The 15143-nt window shown below is 44.8% G+C and overlaps 1 protein-coding gene across 12 annotated transcripts in view; it reads left to right on the plus strand.

The window, feature by feature from the left end:
- Positions 1 to 15143, plus strand: part of caska (calcium/calmodulin-dependent serine protein kinase a) — a 783320-nt gene that overhangs the window by 397178 nt on the left and 370999 nt on the right. For all 12 annotated transcript variants that reach the window (XM_072513849.1, XM_072513855.1, XM_072513858.1 and 9 more), the window contains exon 9: positions 9697 to 9780. In XM_072513849.1, coding sequence (XP_072369950.1) covers positions 9697 to 9780 — 84 coding nt within the window. The remainder of the gene's footprint in view (positions 1 to 9696; positions 9781 to 15143) is intronic.

Here is a 15143-nt window from a genome sequence, read left to right on the forward strand (position 1 = left end):
AATGAGGGAGTCACACATGATGATAAATTGTAAAGGGAGTATTGGCACTGAAGGACAGACATACTAACGCACGAGATATTAACCAAGATAGTAACAGAAACTATGCTTGATCCCACAGAACCCCAGAAGCTCCAGGAAAAGAGACAACACGGAAAGGAAGAGAAGAGAAAGAAGAAGACAACAATGAAGACGGCATACGTGTTTTTCGTCATAATGTGTACCCGGTTGCGCGCGAACGCGAACCCCCTGACCCCAACCCCCCCAGCCGTCAATGATTCACTTCTCCATAGCCCAGTAACAGGCAACTCCACACCATCATGGTGTGATAAGCTCATAACGTGGTACTCCCTTTCCTAAGTGGTCGAATCCCTATTAGTGTTGGCGATACTCTGCAGTATCGTGCAGACTATCCGCATGAGGAAATGGAGAAGATGAGCCTACCGCGCTCGAACCCCGGTATACAGAATAAGATCCCCTATGTTCAGTTATCCCCAGGACCCTGAACCCCTCGATCTATCATAAAGGACATTCGTTTGCGTTTTTCTGTAAATAAAGAAATGGAAATATTGCAAACCCCTGTGCTTGACTGCCAAGCCAGGAAAAATGTAAATGCTGCTTTCATTTTGTATTGTTTAAGAAGTTAATATGACTGAATGTTTAGTGAGTGTAGTTTATTGAGGACAGTTAGAAGTACCGTTTTTGTAATGCATGTCCCTGTTTTGACATAGAGCGACTTAGAAATTGTTAGTTAAAAATTTTCTTGCATAGTTATGGTCAGTGTCGAAGCCATAGAAGAGTGCTCGCCGGGTCAGGGAATGAAGACAACGCAGTTATGTGATCCTTCATGCTTCGCGTTAGGGATCACAAGGAGGGCGTGTAGCCACCTGGGTTGGCAACTTCCCGACTTAAAATGAAGAATCGCAAAGGCTGAAGGGAAATTTAGCCAACACAGGCAATGACTAGCAAGTGCAGAAATCATGTATATTGAAACCTGCAAAACAACCAGACAGCACTGAAACCAGCAGCCATCTGCATAGTAATGCAGCAGCCATCTGCATAGTAATGAGCGATTCAAAGGCACAATTGCAACAGTTAAGGTGAATAAAGCCAAGCCAGACTCCTCGGCGGCAGCAGGAGCCAAGTCAAAGGAAGGCCAACGGACATTTAGGGACCGCCCAACGATCAGGGAACAACTCCAGTATTGGAGAAATCGATCCAAGTGATCAGAACGCAGTCCAATCACTTGGAACCAGGTACGGGGTCCGCCCCAAAGGGCGGGAAGCCCCTGGGGACTATAAAGTACAACCCCCAAGTTCAAATCGTCCTTCTTGACAGGGTCACTCAGCAACGCGAAGCAACCCCTGAGAGTGAACTGTCCAGCGGCCGCCAACCAAGTAAGTCTCAAGTCAACGCTCGCTACGAGATAGGCGCTCCTAGCTACCAGTCCATACCAGCTTTTGAATCCTGCAGACTCAGGACCTGAACGAAAGGCCATTTGTTCCCCTGACCTGGTGGGCCAGTCCGAAGCTAAGTATAGGCCCTTTAGTGAAAGGAATAGTCGAGAAAGTAGAGTTTATGTATGAGTAGTGATTTACTGTGTATAATAAATGTGTTTTGATTTGAATCTTGCTAATTGGTGTGTTGAGTTATTGATCATTACTCTAACTTGAGCCTCATGGCGGTATCATCAAGATACCTGGCGACTCTAGAGCAAAGGCTAAACAAACAGAGCAAATTACGAATTAAGAGCCAACCAAAAGTTAGCAACAATCAGAAGTATCAAGGCAGCACGGTAGCACAGTGGTTAGCACAGTTGCTTCACAGCTCCAGGGTCCCAAGTTCAATTCCCGGCTTGGGTTACTGTCTGTGTGGAGTCTGCAAGTTCTCCCCGTGTCTGCGTGGGGTTCCTCCAGATGCTCTGGTTTCCTCCCACAGTCCAAAGATGTGCAGGCTAGGTGGATTGGCTATGCTCGTGTCCAAAAAAGGGTAGGTGGGATAACGGGGATAGGGTGGAGGTGTGGGGATGAGGTGGGGGTTTGGGTAGGGTGCTCTTTCCAAGGGCCGTGCAGACTTGATGGACCGAATGGTCTCCGGCATTGTAAATTCTATGATTTATGATCTAAGTAGCTGCGCATCAGCACCTTCATCGTTGTCTGCTCTCGATGGATGCTATATAGCTCTTGAAGGAGCGGCCCCCTGGCCTGAGGCGGGGCAACGCCCCTAATCCACACAAAATCACATGTCGACATCCCGATGAGTGAAGTAGTACCTCAGCTGCTAGGACTTGTCATCATGCCATCCAGTCTATTATTCATTTAACATTTGAAAGAATATGGTCTCTTTGAGTCCAGTTGCAGATGTGTCCAGCGGGCACTGGCAGAGTGTCTAGGAAGTTTAAAGCCAGAATTATCTGGGGTACAGGTGGTGGCAGACTGCTCTTGAGTAGGGGCAGGCAAATTAATGCATCCACATTAACAATTTGCGTCCCAGGCCGGTGCTGAAAAGCGTAGTTGTCGGCCACCAATATCGAGGCCCAACTCTGCAGCCTCGCTGAGGCTATGAGCGATATAGGCTTACCTTCCCTTAAAAGGTCCAGTAGTGGCTTGTAATCAGTCACTATGTCAAACCGTTGACCTTACACATATTGGTGGAATTTCTTCACACCGTATATAAACGCGAAGCCCTCCTTCTCAATCTGGGCATAGTTTAGTCCTGCTTCTGAAAGGATCCTTGAAACAAAGGCAGTAGGATGCTCCAAACCATCTCCCATTTTGTTGGATAAAACTACTCCTATACATTAAAGGGATACATCACATATCAGCACAATTGGTTTTCCTGGGTCAAAATGCCCCAAGAGGTTTGAAGACTGTAATGTGTGCTTCACGACTCTGAAGCCTTTCTCTTTTTTTTTTTGAAGTTGTTTATTTAAAACAGATTTGTAACATTTACAGAGAAGAAAAGGCCATATACAAAAGCCTTAACATATTGAAAACGATCAGTGGGAAAGAATAAACATGTTAATAAGGCACTTCCCCTATCAGCTCTGTTTGCCCATGCCCCACGTGTTCAACTAAACTAATGTGGCTCTAACCCCACCCCCCACCCCCCGCAGGTGCTGCTGCTGTCAGTTTCCTACGCTGTTCCCTGCAAGCGACTTTCTCCCCCGGGGGAACCCTGATCACCCTTCCCCCCCCCCCCCCCCTTACCCACTTAAGTCTTCTCTGTTCTCCTTCCCGGCTGCCCCCCCTCCCGACCCCCCCCCCCCCCCCCCCCCCCCCCCCCGCCTCCCGAGGCTTGACCTGCCGGGTCCGCCCTGCCCTTGGCCCTAGCCCACCCCTTCTCCTACTCTCCCTGGTGCCCCCTGACCTACGCTAGCTACGTTGACCCCTGCCCTTGGCGCCTGACTGTCTCCCGCCCAAGTGCTCGGGCCCTCCCCCCACACACCAAGGACCCATTAACCTGATTGTATCTCCCCGTGTCCTTTCAAGTCCCTAAACCAGCCACTAGCCCATCCCCCCCATCAGAGGCCCCGATCTCCTGCCAAAAGATACCAAGTGCAGGGCCCCCCTTGCAGGCCCCCCCCCCCCCCCCCCCCCCCCCCCGGCGGGCGGGAGCGATCCTACCTGCTTCCTCGAGGACGCCACCGGAAGTCCTGAAGCCTTTCTCTTAGGCTCTCTCCACGGCCACTGCTGATTCGTCCTCAATAGCTAGCGCAATGGTGCTAATGTTGCAGCTAAGTTTGAAAAGAACCTTCCATTGTAAATGACCATACTGAGGAAGGATTTAAGCTCACTGACATTTTTGGGTGCAGGGATGTCTCCTATGCACTTGATATTTTCTTCCAGGGTATGCAACCCTGTCTTATCAACGCAACATCCTAGGTACGTGACTTCCGAGGCCTGAAAAGTACAGTTTTCACATTTTAGCCGGACCCTTGCATCACAAAACCTCTTCATTACTTTCTCTAGGCTGGCCATGTGTTCTTTTGGTGTAGTGCCAGTTACTAGAATGTCATCAAGGCAACCATCACCTTGAGAATTCCCTGCAGGAGATTTTCCATTGTGCGCTGGAAGGTAGCACAGACTGAAGCAATGCTGAACAGCAGTCTGGTATACTAGAAGAGGCTTCTGTGGGTATTCATTGCAGCAAACCTCTGAGACTTCTCATCCAACTCTAGTTGCAGGGAGGCATTACTGAGGTCCAATTTTGAATAGGTAAGGCCCCTCCTCTAGCTTGACATAGAGGTTCTTGATTCGGGAATCCGATACCGATCGACTTGGACAGCCTGATTTATGGTCAGTTTATAGTCCCCACAAATGTTTACCGAACAATCGGGTTTGAGGACATGGATTATCGGCGCCGCCCGCTCTGTAAACTGAGCTGGCTTGATTATATCCAGCTCTTCCAATCTCTTGATCTCTGCTTCAACCTTCTGATGCAGTGCATATGGCACCAGTCTGACTCTGAAAAACATGGGCGTTGAACCTGGAGTGACATATATCTTGGCTTTTAATCTGGCCCAGTTCCTTCTGGAAGACTACTTCATACCTCCTTAAGACATCTTTGAGGACGTTGTCGCACGGTATCACAGTGCCAGGGTACTAGGTTCGATTCCCGGCTTGGGTCACTATCTGTCCGGAGTCTGCACGTTCTCCCCATGTCTGCGTGTGTTTCCTCCAAGTACTCCGGTTTCCTCCCACAAGTCACGAAAGACGTGCTTGTTAGGTGAATTGGACATTTTGAATTCTCCCCCAGTGTGCCCAAACAGGCGCCCGAGTGTGGCAACTAGGGGATTTTCACAGTAACTTCATTACGGTGTTAATGTAAGCTTACTTGTGACAATAAATATTATTATCTTGACAATTTCCAGCCAGTTGAGCCTAATTGTCTGTAACCAGTCTCTTCCTATTAGATTGGGTCTCTGTCCTTCCACAGCAACCATAGGTAGATTGCCTTCTGCTCTCTGTAGGCTACTGGGGCGTTGGCCATTCTGAGGATCTTCAAAATTTATTTCCCCGGTATTTATTGAATGCTTGGTTGTCGTACTCTTCAAGTTTAAAAACTGCGTTCCTGCACAAAGACATTGGAAAGTTTGCAGCGCACTCCATCACCTAAGCTATCTCGATCACTTTTTCCAACGTAATTGTGGTCTCCGCCAGGAACTTCTGGATAGTAAGGCTATGGATCCCACAAGCCAGCCGACCATGCAACATGTCACGAAGCATGGTCCCAAACTCTGTGCTCAGCAAGCTGGCCAAGCCTGGGAATAAAGGCTGAGACAGACACTTCATGGTCCCTTACTGAAGATTAAATTTATAACATTGGAGAATAATCGAGATCCTTGGGTTCAAATACTTTTCAACCACTTTTACTATCTGGTCAGAGGTTTTTGAGTCCGGTGCCTCTGGGGGTGTGAGGCTTCCAATCAAATTATACGTTTGGGGCCCGCAAGCTGTCAGAAGTTCACCTTTTGCTTTCCCGCACCTGTGATCTCGTTCGCGGTGTCCTGACTCCAATCCTCAACCCTTGGCTAATGGGTCTAATTTACCAGTGATAGGCATTTCATTCACTATTTAAATGATTCCAACTCTCGCTGGAGCTTCTCTACCTTCGTAGCCTCAGTCAGGTTGTCCCGTTATTTAAGAAGGGTAGCAAAGATAACCCGGGTAATTATAGACCAGTGAGCTTGACGTCAGTGATAGTGAAATTGTTAGAAAAGATTCTCAGAGATGGGATCTATGCACATTTGGAAATGAATGGTCTTATTAGCGACAGACAGCATGGTCTTGTATGAGGGAGGTGATGTCTCTCTAATTTAATTGAGTTTTTGAGGAAGTGACAAAAATGATTAACGAGGGAAGGGCTGTGGATGTTGTCTACATGGACTTTAGTAAAGCATTTGACAAGCTCCCCCATGGCAGGCTGGTGCAAAAGATTAACTCACACAGGGTCAGGGGTGAACAGCTAGATGGATTCAGAACTGGCTTGGCCATAGAAGACAGAGGGTAGCAGTGGAAGGGTGTTTTTCCGAATGGAGGTCTTTAACTAGTGGTGTTCCGCAGGGATCAGTACTGGGACTTCTGCTGTTTGTAATATATATAAATGACTTGGAAGAAAACGCAGCTGGTCTGATTAGCAAGTTTGCGGATGATACTAAGATTGCAGGAGTTGCGGATAGTGATGAAGATTGTCAGAGAATATAGTAGGATATAGATATGCTGCAAAATTGGGCAGAGAAATGGCAGATGGAATTTAACCCGGACAAATGTGAGGTGATGCATTTTGGTAGATCCAATTCAGGTGGGGGCTATAAAATAAATGACAGAACCATCAGGAGCATAGAGACAGAGAGATCTGGGCGTTGTTTTTGAAAACTCACCCTATTCTTAGAAGTCCCCCTATACCAAAAAGGGCCGACATTCTAAATGGTGATCAGGGATTCAACCCCCCCCCCCCCCCCCCCCCCCCCCCCCGACTCCGATGCAAGCTTCACAGGGTGCTATTCAGGTCAAACTATATTTTCAAGTTATCCCCCGGTATAACCCATACCTTCACCGAAGATTTCATCTACTTACCACTTAGTAGCATCGATCCTAGGTCCCGCATTGCTAAGTAAATAAAGTAGACTAATAACCACTGTTTCAGGTTAAAACTTTTAAGTTATTTTATTATTGTAGATTTTCTTCCTCTTTTTAAAAGATGCAATCACTGTCTTTACAGAAAAGTAAAAAGATCTTGCTTCTGGATCCTTCTGGTTGGTTGAAGGGACCTTCAGGCCCAACTTGACAATCAATCTTCTTTAAAGTCTGGTCTTCTTTAGATGTATTCGCTGATGAGCTCAGTTGCTGTGACCTATCTTTGTACAGAGCTATGTACAGAGCTATGAGAGCTGACTATCTCTGAGCTGACTCTTTAAATTCTAGTCTTCCTTAGATGTATTAGTTATTTTAGCTCGGCTGCTTTGCCCTGTCCCTTTCCCATGACCGAGCTGACTGTAATCTGTCTCTGCTTCTCCCCTCTCTCTCTCTGAGCTCTGGTTCTGGATAGTTCCTGCTCTGGTCTCGAGGTTTATATTTGCTTTCTAACAATTAAGTTTTTATGATGTTATTGTAAAGTAACTCTGATTTTCTTTTGATTGTAAAATGTATCTTTTGATCTAAACCTTTTAATCCAACTAAGTATTCATTTTGACATGACTTCATCTCATAGATCTGATTACATTGTTTCCTTTGTGATGTTCAAAATGCTTTGACTTCAAGAGGTGTTACTTTTAATTCCTGTCATTTCTATAGTTTTATTTTCCAATTGTGTCCTCAGCTGAATTTTGACTTTGATTTTGGCTTGATATTATGTTTCTCGTAGACTGATAGCCTCCAGTTTTCTTTAATTTACCTGGTATTAGCAAATTTTCACACCTAGAATTATCACCAAATTCAACTGAACCTCATCCATTCTTTTCCAGATCCTTACTAAGATAGTTACTTTCAATGAAGGTGTGAGCCATTGTCTTTGGCTTCATTCAAAATCCTGTTTGTCTTGTTTGCTGAGCCTGCTTGACCAAGGCTATCTGCATTTTACAATCCTTCCCTGGCAGCTGCTTTTAACCCTTTGTGGGATCTTCCCCTGTATCCTCTCATGTTTCTCTCAGACCAGATATTGCCAGACTTCCATGTTTCAAATGACACATCTTTCCATATTTTCAATAACAGCGTGCAGGTCCACGGATCCTTAAAGGTGGCAGCACAGGTTGAAATGGTGGTAAGGAAAGCATATGGCATGCTTACCTTCATCGGACAGGGCATCGAGTATAAAAGTTGTCAAATTATGTTACAGTCACCACACTATCAGAAGGACATGGATACTTTGGAGAGAATACAGAAAAAGTTTACCAGGATGTTGCCTGGTATGGGAGGGTATTAGCTATGAGGAGAGATTGAACAAACTGGGATTGTTCTCCCTAGAAAGACGGAGGCTGAGGGGCAACCTGATAGAAGTTTATAAAATTATAAGGGGTATAGACAGGGTGAACAGTTGGAGGCTCTTTCCCAGGGTGGAAATGGCAATTATAAGGGGGCACAAGTTCAAGGTGAGGAGAGATAGGTTCAGTGGAGATGTGCGGGGGACGTTTTTTTTCACAGAGGGTGGTGATGGCCTGGGATGCGCTGCCAAGTGAGGTGGTTGAGGCAGATGCGTTAGTGACCTTTAAGACTTATCTGGATAGACACATGAACAGATAGGGTATAGAAGGATACAGACGGTTGGTCTAGATAGAACATGTGATCAGCGCAGGCTTGGAGGGCTGAAGGGCCTGTTCCTGTGCTGTACTGTACTTTGTTCTTAACTGTTCCTTTCTTCCCCCCTTAATTCATAGCAACTGTTGGGTGCGATCAAAACTTTTATCTTGGCACCAGTGTGGTGGCTCGAGACACACTGGAGGCTTCCAATAGTTAACAAAGGGGTTTATTGATGATAGGCAAAGGCAGGCAAGTAACAGGCATGGACTACTATACAACAGGTCTTAAAACTTCTGCTCCCTGGTCCACACTGCCCGGGTCCCTGCTCCCATGCAAACTCCTTATTGGCTGGGGTTCGCGCACTTCTGAGCCGGTCATATGGTCCGTGGAACCCGTTCCCTTAAAGGGGACGTGCTGCCATAATAAGCAAATATGCTAACTTTCAACTTGCCTCCTGCTCCACAAACCCCCTGCTTGCCAACTCTCCAACTCCCCAACCCCCCACTCCTTCTCACTTGTTGCATCGCCTGCCACATCCTTATCCCAAACCCTTGCTGTGAAAGAGGGCACAATGGAGGGGTGGCAAGAGGAAGGGATGGAACAAAAGGATGAGTGGGAGGCCCAGGGAGGAAATGGTGTGCGATTAGGGAGTGGGAGGGGCAGCGATCGGGAGGGGTTTGATAGAGAATCAAGGAACAAGAGGACAGAGCGCAAGATGGGCAGCAAGCAGAGTGTTGGGGAGCAGGGGAGGCCATTCCAGAATGGCATAATCGAGTCATGCATGTTACATCGGCCCAGTGCAAGCGACACTAAAATTGAAATCTCAGTGCTGAGTGTGCATACCATCCCTATCGCATCCATGATATTAAAGGAGAACAACTTAAAATGGGGCATCTTTAAATTGGGGCTTTGACTATATTGGTGCTTGTGAGTAACTATATGGCATACAGCACAATTCTTTGCAGAAGTGCTTTTCTATCATTTGGCGAGTTGAATATTTTAATTTAATTCTGCATTGATAAACAGGAAACATTTGAAACCATCTGAGCCTTGGAGCAACTGGTAGCTATTAAATTAAACTAGGAGCTTAAAGCTATTAAATTTTAGCTCAAAGTAACTGGGTCTCAATGAGAGTTTAGGAGATAATAGCATATAGAATAACTAAAGTAAAGTCGATAAAGTCCCAGATGGCCATAGGCTGCTTTCCCCTTTGAGGGGGAGAGCTAACTGTTGGTGGTTTAACCTGAGGATCACCACCTCAAGCAAGGGGCAAGGTTGAGAAGGTTGAGCCTTCGTGAATACCTTCAGCCTCGCTCTGCATCACAAACCAGCTGTCTAGCCAACTGAGCTAAACTGGCCCCAGTACTTCCCAGTGTTACACTGTTTTTGCCAGGACCAATGAGATGATCATTAATTTACTGTGATGTGCTAATGGTTTTAAATCATGCATGATGTATTTCAGGAAAGAGATCGTTATGCATACAAAATCCACCTTCCAGAAACTGTGGAACAGCTGAGAAAATTTAATGCAAGAAGGAAATTGAAGGTAAGGCCAAAAAGTGAATTTTAATTTTCTGATACAGAAGCGTAGTTCCCATCCTCTGTTGGATAAAACTTATATTTTACATTGTAGGACAGGGCCCAGAACCAAAACCTAGTTTGATCTAAATGTATAGTGCTCATTTCTTGATTGGTGTCCGAAGGCTACAATATAGAGCAATACACTTGCACTTCCAAAAACAGAGAACAATGGAAACAATTAGCTGGTTGTCATAAGTGAAGTCTGAAACCATTTTTTCACACTAAGTGTAGTTGCATGTTTGTTCTCTTCACCAAATGTATATGAATGTTGGGTCAATTAAAAATGTTATCAATGAGAGTGATAAATTATTACACAAGAGCTGGTAACTGAAGTTGAAGTACAGATCAATCATGATCTAACTGAATAGCGCAACAGGCTCAAGGGGCTGAATAGCCTATTCTTGGTCCGTGCATCATCTGTGGAAGAAAGAAAATGTAACTCTTTATCAGAACAGAAAAAAACATGAGCAACAGAACAAGGGAGAGGATAAAGAACACCGTATGAGAATGTCATGAGTATGGTGATCAATAATGTGCGTAAAAGACTTCCGGCCGCACGTTTCGGCACCTCCCGTTTCAACGGGCTTTTGGGCTCTTATCGGGAGCCCCAACGGGAACTTTTTTCGGCCAAACCCACTGTGAGGTGACAAAGGAAGGAGTCCCCCCGGGTGTGGATGGAAAGGAGCGGCAGTAGTGGCCAGATTGCGGAGGATCCTTTGGAGCAGCGGCAGAGAAAAGAAGGGAGAAGCAAGATGGCGGCCGAGGGAGCCCAGATGGTATGGGGCCCGGAACAGCAGGAGTTCCTCCGACGATGTGTGGAGGAGCTCAAGAAAGAGGTGCTGGCGCAGATGTTACTGGCAATCGAGGGACTAAAGGAAACACAAAAGGTCCAGGCGATGGAGCTCCATGTCCGAAATATACAGGGAGATGAGAGACGAGGGGGAGGCGATGGTAGAGGAGCTGAAGGGAAAATGGGAAGAGGAGCTGGGGGAAGAGATCGAGGCGGGGCTGTGGGCAGATGCCCTAAGTAGGGTAAATTCTTCGTCCTCGTGTGCCAGGCTTAGCCTGATTCAATTTAAGGTTCTACACAGAGCGCATATGACGGGAGCAAGACTGAGCAGGTTCTTCGGGGTGGAGGATAGATGTGGAAGGTGCTCAGGAAGCCCGGCGAACCACACTCATGTTCTGGTCGTGTCCGACACTGCATGAGTTCTGGGAGGGTGTGGCAAGAGTGATTTCAAAGGTGGTGGGGGTCCGGGTCAAACCAGGCTGGGGGTTAGCTATATTTGGGGTTGCAGAAGAACCGGGAGTGCAGGAGGCGAAAGAGGCCGAAGTCTTGGCCTTTGCGTCCCTAGTAGCCCGGCGAAGGATTCTACTTATGTGGAAGGAAGCGAAGCCCCCGGGCGTGGAGGCCTGGATAAACGACATGGCAGGGTTCATAAGACTGGAACGAATAAAATATGCGTTGAGAGGATCGGCTCAGGGGTTCACCAGGCGGTGGCAACCGTTCCTTGACTATCTCGCGGAACAATAATGGAAAAACAGAAAGGACAGCAGCAGCAACCCAGAGTGTGGGGGGGCGGGGGGGGGAGTATTATCCCGTGTTTTTGTTTTTTGCCAGTTGTTGATATTTGCCTTTTGTTTATCTCTTTTTTTCATTTGTTGTTAGTTTAATATATTATTTAAATAACGTTTAATGTATATTCCTTTATTAAGTTGTAAAAATGGAAAATTTCTGTTTGAAAAATTTCAATAAAATATATTTCAAAAAAAAAATAATAATGTGCGTAAAAGGAAGATGGGAGATAATTAAATGCCTATAAGGATATTAATATGCAATGATAAAAAGGGGCAGAAGATTTCAAGAGATCAAGAATGCATGAGTAACTGAAGTGGTACAAGGTAAGGCAGGTATGAAATGGAAATCAGTTGGGAAAGGAGAACAATATCCAATAGCCTACATAAACATAAATGAAGTCTGGCATGCAAGATACAAACTGTCTCGCTATAATAATAGCCCAATAGAGATTCTCCACTCCCAAGTACCAGCTCACCACCTCCTTTTCTTGCCACCAAAATTCCAATAACATATAATTGTATATCACCAGTTTCTCTTGAATTTGAGAAAAAAACAAAAATGACCACATTATTCATACTGTTCATGAGCACTCTAAGCTTACTGTCATCTGTCACTTCAGTTCCTCGTCCTACTCTGATTTCTCCGACATTGGCCTTCTCCAACATCGAAGAAGAACACCTTGGATGAGATTCTCTCGCTTACCCGCGGCATATTTCTTGCCGGCGGGAGACGGCCTGCCTTTGGCTGGTGGCGGGTCCTTCTGGCCCTGTCGCTGTCAATGGGATTTCCCATTGAATCCACCCCACGTCAGGGGTATTCGTTGGCGAAACTGGAAGATCCCACCGGTGTAAACAGCCATTTTATCTAGCCCCTTATTTTTATATTATAAACATTGCTGTTCCATGGCTTTAACATTTACTCCAACTTTCTTTATGTCTGGGAATGCTGACAATGCAGGATCAGTGTATTGATGGTTTGGGGGAACAGAGGCACGCCACTGCTAAGTTGGGAACGCAGGACTGGAATACCATGCTGATCGAGCAGTTCATGTCATAGATGCCAACCTGTTTTTTTATTCATCAGTCTCAAGTATTTAGATCAGTGTTCTTCAAACTTTTTTCCGGCGACCCATTTTTACACAATGGCCGTCTCTCGCGACCCACACCACGTTCACAATAGATTCTCCATAGTTACTTCTTCAAACATCACATTCATTGTTCTGTAATATCGCGGCTGTGTTATTAAATGTAAACAAAATGTCCGAATATATTTTCTATTTTGTTATTTTCATATCTAAATAACTTGTAATAAAAGTCTCTGCACAGGTCAGTGTGCGGGTCTTTTGTTCGGAGAGTCCTGAGGTGTTTGGAGGTGAAATGAGGGAATTCTTAGAAACATGCCTGGATTTTGGGCTGATGGGGAAGGAAGGAAACTCACCGTTGATCACAAAGTCAGTCTCATTGAGAGAGCGCCTGATCTCAGAATGTGAGTGGAAAGCAGCTCCCCATTTAAAATATACATCAAACTCCTTATGGAAACACAGCATAACTTTAAACATAGATCTAATTGACAAGGTTAAGAGTAACTGAAACTCAACAGACATCAACAAGATTAACTGTCACAGAAATTGAACCAACACTGACAACTTTAATGGTAACAGATATTCAAGATTAATTGACAATGGTAACAGTGGCTGACATTAAACATGCATCCGATTCAGAATGTTGACCCTGAAGTCGGTCTCAGTGAGCTGTACTTGAATTGATGCATTTCCCCCCTGACTGGAATGGATGGCGTTCCCAAACCCACACCCGTCGCCCCAGAGCCGAGTTCAGAATGGGACAAACCGAAATCTGCTTTGTGACAATGGACCGATTGAAAGGATACACAGGAATTATCTGATAGAGCTAAATCCTGTCTGAGAGACTATTGCGGCTACGAGTTACTGACTGGGGCACTTGTGGATACATATTCCAGTCAGCAGTCACTTGGTTTTGGGTAAGGGTGCAGGCCTGGAACAAAAAGAGCACAAAACACTGGTGGAAATTAACTTTGTGCAGAAGGCGTACCTGTAGGAAATAAATTTAAAGGTAATTGATTTTTCTTTTCTTTTAAACTCTTCGGTTTTGGTGCAGGTGCTGACTAACCTGCTGATCAGCTGCTGCAGAAACGGGAGTGGCTGCTGGAGGTTATGTTGGTGGCGGTGATTATAAGAGTGATTATAAGGGAGGCAGAAAGCCCACAGCACTGGACTCTACATTAGCCTCATGTTGCCACACACAGTACTGCAGCCAGGATTCACCCAGGGAGAAAATGGGAAACAAGGTCAGGCGATCCTCGGGGATTATTTTTGGAGACCTTTTGGCGACTCATTTCACATCATCCCCACCCGCGGGTCACGACCCCCACTTTGAAAACCACTGATTTAGATGGTAGCCAGAATGCCTTCATCAAAATATCATTAAAGGTCTTGTATATGTCATGCACTTCTGTAGACATACTTTTAGACTAGGAAATCGACACGTCACAAACTTGGCATAATGGAAAAGCTGATATCAATGTTTTAGATTTAAAATTTTATGTCACCATTGTAATTTTACTTCAGGGCCCCAGTCTCTTTCAAAAACCTTTATTTTAACATACTGTCTGTGGGTTTGGAGAGCTTTGAACCACAACTGCATTGTGAGCATGTGAAGATTAAAGAATATCGCAGCATGCAATATGTGCATCAACAGGAGTTTCTAGATAGGAACACCTATCTCTCCATCCTGTGAGGATTTGAGAGTGTTTTCTTTTCTGGAAGAAGTAGCTCTTTAAATTCCGAATATGATGGACAGGATACCTGTGAAGAGAATGTTCCCACTTGAGAGACCCAAAACCAAAGGCCATTAAGTACACGATAGCTAACAAAGCCAACATGGCAATAGGAGAAATGTCTTTATTCAAGAGTGTGATTAGAATTTGAAATTTGCTACCACATAAAGGTATTGAGACAAATAGCTTATTGGTTTAAAAAGAAAACTGGACAAATACATGAGAGCAAAGGGGATGATATGGTAAAGATATGGTAAACGACTGAAATTAGGTAGATTTAATCGGAAGAAAGTCAAGTAAAATACAAAAGTCACAAATTAGTGGCCTGTTCTCTGTTGTATATTCAGTTTAATCCCATGTAAACGGGAGATTTGAATTATTCAAGCTTTTATTTCAGACGGGCAATTGTTTTAATTTATAAATGCGTTACTTTCTATTATGAAGCGCACAGACAAGATGACACCTGTGAGCAGTAGCATGGTTGTAGTTTTTAATATTTGGAAAAGGAAACATTTTACATGAACTGTATTGCTATTGAAGATTAAGTTTTTTAAAATTCTGTTCAAAACCATACTTATTTAGTGTGATTACAATAAATGCTCTCAATTGCAGCTGTTGTATTTCAGGGATGTGATTATGAGGTCTAAAGGAATTTGTTTATTTATACCACACATTTGTGTGCATGTGCCTGTAAAAACTTGGAGACTCCATCAATGATAAACCTCTGAGCATTTAATGAAGTAATTTTTTGTTTATGGAAAGATGTTTTTGGTAAAAACTTCTAAACCTTCTCTGCTCCAAGGAAAACAACCCAGCTTCTCTATCTCCGTATAACTGAAGTTCCTCATAAACGATACATATATAAATGCATTTATATAATGCATTTGCCAGTCACAGGATGTCCCAAAGTGCTTTGCAGTCAGTGAAGCAGGGGT

Source organism: Scyliorhinus torazame, chromosome 8 (assembly GCF_047496885.1).
Source record: "Scyliorhinus torazame isolate Kashiwa2021f chromosome 8, sScyTor2.1, whole genome shotgun sequence".
NCBI classification, from domain to species: domain Eukaryota; kingdom Metazoa; phylum Chordata; class Chondrichthyes; order Carcharhiniformes; family Scyliorhinidae; genus Scyliorhinus; species Scyliorhinus torazame.